The 12,249-nt window shown below is 34.1% G+C and overlaps 1 protein-coding gene and 1 non-coding gene across 2 annotated transcripts; both read left to right on the forward strand.

Annotated features, from left to right (window-relative positions):
• The first annotated feature begins 749 nt into the window (after positions 1–749).
• Positions 750–823, forward strand: TRNAN-GUU (transfer RNA asparagine (anticodon GUU)). Its single transcript has one exon. It is a non-coding gene; the product is annotated as a tRNA-Asn (tRNA).
• LOC112750077 (uncharacterized) lies at positions 823–4,518 on the forward strand. Its single transcript, XM_025798607.3, has 3 exons — positions 823–1,332; positions 2,357–2,524; positions 3,823–4,518. Exons 1-3 carry the CDS (start codon positions 867–869, stop codon positions 4,041–4,043), a joined length of 855 nt encoding a protein of 284 aa, XP_025654392.1. The 5' UTR covers positions 823–866; the 3' UTR covers positions 4,044–4,518.
• Positions 4,519–12,249: the final 7,731 nt, after the last annotated feature.

Below are 12,249 nucleotides of genomic sequence, written 5' to 3' on the forward strand. Positions count from 1 at the left end.
CGGAAGCTTTCATATCGCAAACTGCCATATCAAAACGACGACTGATCTATTGGCCACTTGGAAAATCATACTACTAAATGTGATTGAAATCACACGTTTCAACAATAAGAATTGAGCATGCATCTATTGAAATTTTCATTCATTATTGATTAATTTTATAATTTTTTTAACAAGTCTCCAAGTTAGTGTTTCAAAAAGAGACAAAGACAACGATTGAAAGAAGTTTTAGTATTATATTTGGTGTAAAGTGAGACATATACTGAAATAAGAATTTAGTTCTAATTTAATTTGCATAAAAAATAAAAATGGAATTAATTAATTGAAATGAAGGTATTTTAGGTATAAGATATTATTAAAATTTTAGTTTTTGTCCCAAAAATTTTTAATTCCTGTCTCTACTTTTTAGAAGTACTAAAATTCTAGAGATAAAAATTAAAATTTAGTATCAATATCTGAACTAACAAACATATATTAGAATTAGCCTCTCAATTTCCGTTCCAATGCTTCAAATGATTCCAATTATTTCGGGAATGAAGTTTAGTTTAGTTGGATTAATAGTACTGCGCCATTTGTCATGTTATTAAAAAAATTGTTTGATTTTTTCGTTAACAATATTTCCTAAGACTAAGAATCTAAGATATTAAGAATTACATCGACCTTCTCCTTTACCAACAAAGAAGAAAAATCTGCGTCCGTTTTTTCCTTCATTAAAGAAGGTATTAATATAAATTAAAATTATAATTATCCAAGCTGGAGTAGCTCAGTTGGTTAGAGCGTGTGGCTGTTAACCACAAGGTCGAAGGTTCAAGCCCTTCCTCTAGCGTATTATACTTTCCTTTGCAGTTCTTATAATCTTTCGTTTTGCTATGCGTATGATCCATTCAAAAACAGACTTCGGGAGCAAGAAAAGCACGGTTTATGTTCTGGCCCCCTTCAGAACGCTTTCGAGGCAGTGGCTGAGTGACACGCACACTTTGACATTCTCCCAAGTCCCAAACCGTGGCATTCTCCAACCTCCACGCAGCCCAAAAAAAATGAACATTGTGCTTAAACGAGGGCTCCGAAGCTTATCAACGACTAAAATCACTGCTGAACCTTCCTTCGTACTCTCACGTTCCTCACTTCGCTTTCTATCTTTGAAACCCTCCTCCAACTACGTCGTCCCCAGCACCGCGGCCAAGATCGCCGACGCTGACGATGACGACGAAGCCGGAGATGATGTCACTCGTTCGCGCGGCTCTTCATCTTCCATTGTCGAACCACCTGTCACCCCAACCCTCCTTCAGCCGAGAGTCGTGGTTTACGACGGAGTTTGCCATCTCTGTCACGGAGGTTTATTCCCCTTTCTTGCCTTCTCTACTTTGATCATACTCATTTTATTCCATTTTTCAATATATATTTTTATTTTTCGAGAAATTTCCGAATTATTTTTTTTATCTGATTCTGGATATTAGCGGCTGGTTAAACAGAAGTGAAATTTTATTAGTAGAAGCTGCGGGAAGAATAAGGGTAATTAGGGAAATATAAAAGCCTTTCGATTATTTTTTTAAGCTCTAGAACTTTGTTGTATAAATTATGATGGTTTACAAACGCGTTTTTTGTTTATTTTATTTTATTTTTTAAAAATTAAAATTGTGTGTCTTTAACGCTCAATGGTTTTTTATTGTGTGCTCTGTTTTGTGGACCCTTGAGCCTTTTGTTTCTATACAGCCTTGTGCTCCAAGGGGAATTAGGAAACAACAATATTGGAGGGAATGCTCTTATCTTGGGGATTTCGTGAATACCAATGCATATCTAATTGGCATCCATGGTTTGGATTTTTTTTTCTAGATCAATAGGGATTGGACAGTTGCTTTCCCTTGTTTGTTGTTCCCACGAAATTTATATCTTTAAAGTTTAGACTGTTAGTGTCCAACATTATCATTATAAACCCGAGCGGTGAGTTTTCCAGTAGGTTATTGTTACTTTGCAAATGCAATGGTGAAACTGTAGTATAATTTATCTAATCTCTTGTAATTTATTTAATCTCTTGAGGATAACTTTAGTTATGGGGGATGGAAACTGCCTCTATAATGTTATATGAATCACAAATCAAGCATGGGGGAGTTAAGTGTTGTTCATAGTGATTTGAGCACTACAGTATTAAAAATTGAACCTGGACTAATTATTAATTTTTCTAAAATCTGGCTTTACTTGCTGGCCTGTCCACTGAAAGAAAAAAAGACTGGACTACGTTTTACTTTGTATGTGAAGAAAGAAAAGTCAATTTTGCAAGCCTTGTTTACCTCATTGTTCCACGTTTGATGTGTAGTCTAGTGTTTTGGTCTCTTATATCTTGACAATTCTGTATTGACAGGAGTGAAATGGGTAATCAGGGCAGACAAGGACAAAAAGATAAAATTCTGTTGTGTTCAGTCTGAAGCCGCGGAGCCCTATTTGAGAGCATGTGGTCTTGAAAGAGAGGATGTACTCCGCCGCTTTTTATTTGTTGAAGGCCTCAACGCATATTCTCAGGGATCTACTGGTCAGAATTCTCTTATTCATTCTGTTTTAGCTTCACTGATATCCATTTTGTCCTTTTGGTTGTCTTAAATTATCTGCATGACATTATTTTTGGCCATGCCTATGTATGCACAATATTTTTAACATAAATCCAGCAGATTGCTAACTTAGAAGGGACCATTATGCGATTTGTCTTGGATGTTGGTATTAGATCATGGATAGTAAATATTTCTTGGAAAATCTTGCTTTCATTAATTTTTGTGTTGAATTGACTGGGTAATAAATGTGTTTCTATTATTAGAAAAGGTGATTTAGTGCATGTCTCCCACTAATGGTAGGATGGAGAGGACTAATTCACTTAGATGCACAGCTGTTGCTCACTGCCATATATGCCATCTTAAAATCAAAAGTAAAATACTCTGAGTTGTGCTAATGGATCCAAAATTACAAACTATTTTCTTGGAATCATGATGGAGTTCTGGTTTTGTTTGAATAGTTAGGCAATTTAGGCTGTGAAAGAGTAGACCTTGCTTTATTTTTTATTTGAATATGCTATTTACCCGAATAAATATTCTGTCTAGATCAGTTGTTACTCGGGGGAAGTCTCAGTGAATAGAAGAATTATTTGTGTCAATAAATTCGTCCTGTTAAACATATTGAGACTGTTTTCCACCCTCCCTCCCTCCCTCCCTCTTGTTTTTGATAAATACTTTTGTCTTCTGTGTAGGCTCCTATTTAGTGAATGTCTTCTTTCTCATTATGCTTACTGTTCAGATTAATAGTTTTCAACAGAGAAGATTAATGAGAGAATATATTGGTATGTTGTGATGTAAAGGATAAAATACTAACACTGATCTATGAGAATACTAGACTTAAGTCTTCAGACTGATTAATGTCAATATATATCTAATATTAAAGATATCTAATATGCTCATGATATTTAAGATAAAAGTATAAAACCATTACACAATTTACAAAGGTGTTGAGGTATAGTTCATCTCCGATTCATGGGTGATACTTCTCATTCTAAGTTTTTTACTCGCATAAAACAAGCTCAATAATTACGCTGTCCAATTGTGTGCCATTTCAAAGTTGCGTTTGATTCTCAACATGTAAAATTTCAAAGTTACATCATGATAAATCTCTAAATCTAAACCCAGTTACCTTGTCAATGACATTTGCATGATGCTTGGGATAAATATCAGAACATATTAGCTAGACATTAATCACAAATGAGCAATTGTAAAATATATTATCACCATTCTCTCCTGGTTTCCATGTATGTGAGTGTGTCCATCATTGTGACTCATGACTCTGCAGCTGCATTGCGAGTACTATCATACTTGCCACTACCTTACTCTGCTTTGAGCACACTCTGGGTGATTCCAACTCCAATCAGGGATGCGGTCTATGATTATGTGGCGAAAAAGCGGTATGAATGGTTTGGGAAGGCTGAAGATTGTTTGGTTTTGCAAGAGAAAGAGCTGCTTGAGCGTTTCATAGATAGGGAAGAAATGATGGGCCGAGATCAACATTTGTAGTTCTAGTTGGCTAGTTGTTGCTGCCAAAATGTATCAGTCACGCTCACTTTTCTGATATCTTCTCTTCGAGAGAGGTAAATTGTAAATTCCATTTGCCTGAATGAATGGTATCCTTTCCTTCATTCAGAAAACAATTTGCTTTTCAACGTAGTTAGGATTAGGACACGACATTCTTAAGATTTAGGTTAGGGAAATACTATTTGTACATTAAAATTAGCCACTAAAATCAGCCACCAATGTATTTATGTATAAATACATGTATGATTTAATTTATTTTCAATATGTATTTGTATTCCAACATATATTTTATACTGGTGGCTGACTTTGGTGACTGATTTTGGTGTACACGTAATATAACCTTTTAGGTTATTGGCAGTTTAGAGTGTTGATATGTCAATACTATAGGTGCAATCTAGATAACAATCTCAAAATAAATAAATAAATAAATAATAAAGAAAAAGAAAAATGTTATTTATGCCCTGAATCTAGCTCGCTCTCTATATGTATACGGCAACAATTACACAACTACCACTTTTCTTTTTTTCTCAAAATAAAATGTAGTTTTTTTTTTGGTGACTAAATAAAATGTAGTTAATATAACATAATTAGTTTTTAATAGCGAACAATTATTTTAATAATGAACAATACCCCGAATCTAGATTTGCTTTCTCAACTTTATACATTGCCAAAATATTGGAGCTTACAATGATTTAGTATCATGACTTCGAAGTTTGAACGCTTACTAAATTGTTGCAGGATAGAGCGATTAACGTGCAAGTCTAAATTGTTACGCCTGTAATGATTTATATAAATTAAAACAAAACAAATATGTAACTAGAAAACAATTTAGGACATTCATGTAATATATGGTCATTTTTACCCAATCCTCTCATAAATGGTGAAAATTTAGGTAGTTGACTTCATGTGAAGTTGATAGTTGAGAGTCATTAGATGAAATTTTAGTCAAATCATCTAATGGCTCTCATTTATCAACTTCACGTGAAGTCGAGTTTCAATAGGGGATTAATTACCCTCTATGTTTTGTTTAATTGTTATTGGAGAAATTTATTTGAAGATAATGTCTAAAATGGTCTATGAAATTCTCAACTCACATCAAATAAGTCCCCCACTTTTTAAAAGATCAAATATATCCTCTATTCTTGGAAACGCGAGTCTCCGTTCGTCCAAAAGTCACCATCTATATTAACGTTGCTAATGTGTACTGTCAAGTGTTGATATGGATAGACAATGAGTTCAACTAAAAATAGTGTCTAAACTTTATTTTAAAAAACATAAATTGGTCCATTCTCAATTTTAAAACCCTGATTCCCAAATTTTCATCTTCATAATTTGTTCTGATATGTTTTTCGTCTTCTCTTTTGCACTGCTTAAACTAAATTTTGATGAATGCAATTATGAACAATAGCAATGATAAATGTGACGAGAAAATGTTAGAACGAGTGTATATTTTGTAACCCCACATACTAGCATACATCTGATTACACTAAAGGGCACAAGACCACCAATAAAAAGGACTATGAAATGCCGACTAAAACTAGAGATGCAGTGGCCAGTATCCAATGGACAAGCTGTTGAAAGAGAAGCAATTATTAGCAGGTTGCGTTAAGTTTTCCATCATAGGCACAATAAGACTTAAAGAACCTTTGGAGGAATAAAAAAATGAGATTTGAAATCAAAACTTCTCCTACCAAGACACACTTAAAGTGGATGAATATATGGCTTTCATGTCAAATATAGGTTCTTCAAAAAGCATTTCTTAACATCGACTTCAAATTTCACAATTTGAACGTTTTCATTTATATCAGCAAAGATAATTTACCTGCACAGTTGTATTCTCGAAGAAATTCCGAATTAGAGGTGTCATTTCAAAAATGTCATCTGGTATTCATGTATCGCCCATCTCTGGAAATGTATTAAATGCATGCCCCTGGTAATCAACATGCAAGCAAAACAATTATCCTGACTATGAATATAGCAAGAATCACCATAATGGAAATAGGAGAGCAGTTGTGGCACCATAAGATATTACAATAATGTTGAGGATAGAGACTATGAAAATGGTCCAGTGTAAAGAATCGCTGCTAAACTAACACTCCTTTACTGGAATCATAATCAAATCACACAATAGACATAGGATGTTGATAGAAAAATATAACGAGACATCATTTACTTTCCATGTTAAATGCGGATAGGATTACCCGTCCATTTCCAACAAACTGGCCATAGAAGGATGCTGATGAGTACCCGGCAAAAACAATTGAAAGGGCATATAGCAGGACAAGGTAATTCAACTATCCTCCACGACTGTAGGGATAGAGGGTTCCAATAAATGCTAGAAATAGCAAGACAAAAAGCCTACCAGACAAGTCGACAGACAAATGATGCAGCAAAATATATAGATGAAAAAATTAGAAATTTGTATAACTTTTTTTGAGAATTACAATTTCTCTCTATAACAAAGAGATTATAATAACATCATCTCTTGACAAACGGAGAATACACCTCTTTCTGTAATCTAAGAGAAAATCTCTCAAAGAAAAAATTCTTTATATAATTCAATGTTACTAATTTTTATTGGATGAATTGATTGAAATGAATTAAAAAAATACTTAATTTATAGATGAATTTGTTTAATATGAACAATCCGTCAATTAGAGGTATATAATTTTTTTTCCAATCTTTAAACTTCTATGATTATAAATTAGGATTGTTTATCACCTTTTATTTTATTTAGCTATTATTTATTTATTTTCTAAAATTAGCCTTACTAATTTTCACAATCTCTCACTTAAAGCTAATTTTGGTAAATTTTCAAAAAAAAAAAAAAAATTCATGTTGCTCATGTATTCAATAGGCCATATAAGGATCTACACCATTTAAACTTTTCAGTATTGATTGGTTTTATCATGGCATCTACTAGGTTATCTTTTAGTGTGAACCTTTTGCATATCAACACTCTCTTCTTCTACTACTTCTTATATTGTACTCCAATGTGTTTTGTTTTTGAATGAAAGACAGGATTTCTTGCAATGTGCAAGGCACTTTGATTGTTACAATATACAGAAATTTTCTATTTTTGGTGTCCGAGTTCCTCCATCAACATTTGGATTCAAATAGCTTCCTTGCATGTTTGTGTAGCTACCATATATTCACCTTCTGTAGTAGATAGAGCAACAATAGTCTGTAATTTTAGATAGCCATCTCACAGCTCCTCCTGCAAGTATGAATACATATCCTGTAGTAGATTTTCGTTTATCAAGATCACATGCTATAAAGTACATCAACGGCCTCGAAAGATTGAAAAGAATGAAGCAAAGAAGACAATTTGGAAAGCAATTCAGAAGGGAAGCTATCTGGCATCTTGCTGAAATGAGCTTTTCTCACCCAAACGAGAAGCTCGCTTAAACGAGAGTTTCTTGTACAAATGAGAATCACGCTTAAATGATATTTTCTCGCTTAAGCAAGAATCGTGCGTGCGCGAGACGACTCTACGTGCTGAGTTAATGAAACACGTGCATTCTCATATTTTGGGCTTTCCAAAAGCTCCCAATAGCTATTTTTTTGATATATTTTGAAGTCAAGATGAAGAGGAAGGAAGAAACACTCATACACTTACTCATTATTTTTACATTTTCTTAGAAGGAATTGGATGTCGGGTGACAATGTGAATCAAAGTTCACTAGAGGTAGAATATCAAGATTTGGAGACCAAAAATAGTGCAAGGCTAAATTCATGGGATTTTGAATGAGGATTTTGAGGTTAAAGGAGAATTCAAAAATTTTGTCACACGAATAGAAGTTTGAAGATTAACAAAAATGCGAATGGACAAATAAGGTTTGGGACCTCCGGTATACAATGTGACATTCAACAAGTTGGGGGACTCTTTCCTTGTCTTGAAATTCTTAGAAGTTTGTTGCTAGTAATTTAAAATCCTGGAGATCATTGGAAATTCAAGCGTTGGTGGGAATTAAAGGATGAATTTAAGCGTAAACCGCCTTGACAAAAGCCTCATTAACTGTCCAACTTAAAGACGATAAATAAAAGTATTAGGTAGGAGACACTCTACCATAGTAAAACCTTTAAAATTTCACTTTTTTTTATTATTCTTGTAAATATTTATCTTCTTTATTAACTCATTTTGGTAGATTTTTTTTGTTAATTGCATGTTTGAATGGTAGAAATAGTTTTTGGAGATTGAAAATTTTATTAGAGGTAATATGTAAAAAAAAATCGTTCTGTTCATTGTTTTTCTTAATTTGATTCTTCTTTTTGGTTGTATTTGTAAAGTTTTTAGTTAACTATTTATTTTAGATTTTAATTTGATTGTAGAAGGTAAAAATATAGATTAAAAAATCCTTTTTATGCTTAGGTGGCTTTTAAAAAAAGAGAGGAGCTTGCGTACATGAGCTTATGTCTCGCGAAGAGGGAAAAACAAATGGAAAACGTCGCTTTTGCGCGAGCATTTCTCGCGTAAGCGAGCCCCCCCCTCCCATCTTCTCTTGTGCAACAGCCCCTCTCCCTCTCTCATCTTTACCCTCCACCTCCATCACCGCCGTTGAGCCTCCCGATCACTACCATGAACCACCGCCGCAACCCTTTTGCTTTTCTTCTCTTCTCCTCTTTTCTCTTCTGCTTTGCCTCGCTGCCATTATCTTCGAGCACCTTTATCGCAATTGCTCCATCGCCACCTTCGTCGACTGCCACACCACAGACCACCACCCTCTTTTTTTCTTTTCCCCTTCTTCTTCTCCTTTGTCGACCAACCTGCCGCGAAACCCATTTCTCTCTCTTTCTCTTCCCCTATCCCTTGCCTTCTTTGTCTCGCCGCCGGCTACCATCCAACGCCGATGCGGGCGTCTTCTTCTTCCTTTCCTCAAAACCTCGCATTCTGGCTCTCTAGCTCGCCCTTATTTCTCCCTGAGACAGAGCCTTCAGAGTAGGGCACATCTGGCAGCTCGCTTAACCGAGAATCTCGCTACGCGAGATGACTCCACGTGCTGAGTTAATGGAACACGTACATTCTCATGTTTTGAGCTTTCCAAAGACCCCAATAGCTATTTTTTGATATATTTTGAAGCTAAGATGAAGAGAAAAGAAGAAATACTCATACACTTACTCATTATTTTTACATTTGCTTAGGTTTTTAGTTGGATTCTAATATGAGAAGTTTCAACTTCTCTCTAAAATCCCTAGGGTTTTACTTGATTTTCCTGTTAGTTTAGGTTTTAGTTTTGTTTAATTGTAGTTTTAGCTCTTATTTTCTTGTTGTGTTATTATACTTCTCTTAGAATTTAGTGTTAGTTTAGCTTTCTTTAATTTTGCTACTTTATGAATTATGTGAATTTATTGTTTTATTTATGCTTATTTGAGTTATTATTATCAAATTTCTATAGTTGATTGTTATAGTTTTTACTATTTTTTACAATTTATGAAATTTTATATTTATGCACACCAAGTATTTGATAAAATATTTGGACTAGTTATAGAGTAGATTTTCTCCTTCTTGGCTTAGGGTTGAGAATTTGGGTGATTTTGAGTCATTAATGTCTAAGTTGATTGATAATTTAGAGATATTAATTAATCTTATTTTTCTAACGCTAATCTTTTACTAATTCAATTAGTAAGTTAGTTAGGACTTATGGATTAGGATTCATTAAACCTAATTGACTTTTCTTAATTTGCAGAGGTTAACGAACTGGGTTTTCTCTTTGTAATTATCATGTTGTGGTTAGTGACAAGGATAGTGATCCTTAACTCTCAAACTCTTGCCAAGATCTTTTTAGCATTTGAATTTACTTTTTTTTACTAGTTAATTGTCTTAATTGTTCTTAGTTTAATTTCTTGTTGCTTCTTTAATTTCTTACTATTTGAATTCCTGTTAATTATGATCAAAATCTCTTTTTTCTGCATAGCCAATAATTGAGCACTTGATTATGATTCCTAGGGAAAATGACTCGGGATTAAACTCGTGGTATTTGATTTGAATTGTGACATTTTAAACTAAACTTGGAAGGGTGTTGAATTCCGGTTTAGAGCTACAATGAACTTGAGCTTTTAAACTTGTGAAATTTCTAAACTGGTGTTTAGCGTTTGTCATGCAGCCTCAGAGTACTTAAGATTAGGATATTTTCTCGGTTTCTTCACCAATTTGCAAGCTAGCCACTTCTTATTAGCCAGTATATTCTTAGTCTCCCTTGGGCAAGTATGATCATTCATAAAAGTCTTGATCTACTAGCAATTGCCCTCACTGCCCTGAAAAGCATATACGACCCAACCACAATCTTCCCTCTTACACAAAACTCTCATCCTTACACTATCGTTCTTCCTAAACCAGATCCATCTTCCTTCCTGAATACAATACTCACGCAAAGTCTCCTTGAACTCCTTCTTTGTATTAAATTTTATTCCAACCTCAAGTTTAAGCTCTTCAAACCTTCCTCCTTCTCTGAACACTGGAAAGACCTCATCTAAATCAATCTCCTCCAACTCATCTTCAGAGCTAGGAAGAGTCTTCATTTTCCTCGAATGCCATGACTTTCCACCATCAGATTCATCATAAGTTCCATCTTAAGCATCATGATATGATATATCACCAACTTTTGGAGTTGGTCCAAAAAATAGTTCATCGTCCTTAGACCTTGATGAGTTTACACACAACAAACCATCATCTCCAACCATAATAATACTATTCTCTTTAATTAGTTTGGCAGTTGTTGCAATCCTTAGTTTAATATCATTTTTTTTCTTGTTGATTCATTCTCTATATTATTATAACTATCATGACTATTTAATGATCATCTGAGCTAAACAATGTCACTGTCACAGTTTTAGGCTCTTTTTCCTTAGCAGATAATCTTTTAAAAGTCCCATTATAAGCTACTCTTATTAAAGACCTTCTTGCATATGTTGCTATATTTTTGCTTCTTTAGGAGCATCTCTTTGGTGGATCACGCTTCTTGGACTCTTTCAGTTTGAGCTTAGTTATAAATTTTGCAGTGAATTGGGTCATTGTTTTGGTGGTGGGTTGGACTTACTACTATGAATTGCAGTGGGTTGGGTCTTCGGTTTTGGTCCTGGACTGAACTTACTACTTAAGGTTTGTTGTGGTGATTGTTTTTGGGATAGAGATACTATTTTTAGAATTAACTGAGTTTGGGGTGGGAGTAGCGCTATGACTTGGTTCTGGAATTGGAGTTGATGATGATGTGGTGGAGATTGTTTTGGTTGTGACATTGGTGGTGAGGTTTGGGTTGGGAATAAGGACTTCTAGTACAAGGTTATCTTTTAACACCATCAACTCCTTACTTTTGGATGCTGGTTCTTCTTCCTCATTAAACATAGGTTAAGAGACTCCATGCTCATAGTACATGTGGACAATTTCCTTGTTCCTTTGAGCATGATAACACATTTTCATGAGCTCTTTATCATGTGTGATAGCTCAGAGATCAGTTTTCAAAGGCCTGTTAGGAGTTAACCACCAATATTGAGTCACCTTGTCATAGCCAATGTATTTGTGGTAGTTTCGGACTGAGAAGACATCTAGAGTGTCTACGTCAATTTCAAACAACTCAAAAATTTGTCCACCATTGTAAGACACACCTCCATCCTGCTCTGTAATAAATGACCTTTCACTGTGATATATGATGGTAATAAAAAGATCATCTATTTGCAATTAAAAAAATTGACTAGATTAATTTTGCACTCAATATATAAACCATATTTTTTTGTTTCTCGTTCATCTTAAACCATATGGCTGGATGTGCTAACTCGTGCGTCATCTTCTTGTGAAGTGTATTTCATGAAAGCAATAAGAACAAAAAAGAGATCACTCTTATAAAAATAAAATAATGGTGTTCTTTAAAATGGGAGATGGATTTATTCTCAATGTTTTTGCTGTAAAGAGAATCTTTAAAGTGCATTTAGTTTGCCAATGAGTAATAACTCAAATGGCATAGTCTCCCCATACTCAATTAAGAGGTTGCGGGTTCGAGTCTCCTATCTTTGGTAAAAAAAAATGCATTTAGTTTGTATTTTTATTTTCTATTTTTATTTTTAGTATTTTTTAGATTTTGTGAAGAAAATAGTGAAAACAGTGAAAATAATAAAATCTTATTTTCTATTTTTGTCTCCTATTTTCACTTTTTTCTTCACGAAATCGAAAAAATAAAAAACACTAAAAATAAAA

This window comes from Arachis hypogaea, chromosome 15, assembly GCF_003086295.3.
Source record: "Arachis hypogaea cultivar Tifrunner chromosome 15, arahy.Tifrunner.gnm2.J5K5, whole genome shotgun sequence".
NCBI lineage: Eukaryota > Viridiplantae > Streptophyta > Magnoliopsida > Fabales > Fabaceae > Arachis > Arachis hypogaea.

Excerpts from the sequence above, each read along its gene's own strand:
- LOC112750077 (XM_025798607.3), top strand. The coding sequence starts at position 867 with ATGCGTATGATCCATTCAAAAACAGACTTCGGGAGCAAGAAAAGCACG. Across the intron at positions 1,333-2,356 it reads TTGCCATCTCTGTCACGGAG|GAGTGAAATGGGTAATCAGG; the intron begins GTTTATTCCCCT and ends CTGTATTGACAG. Across the intron at positions 2,525-3,822 it reads ATATTCTCAGGGATCTACTG|CTGCATTGCGAGTACTATCA; the intron begins GTCAGAATTCTC and ends ATGACTCTGCAG.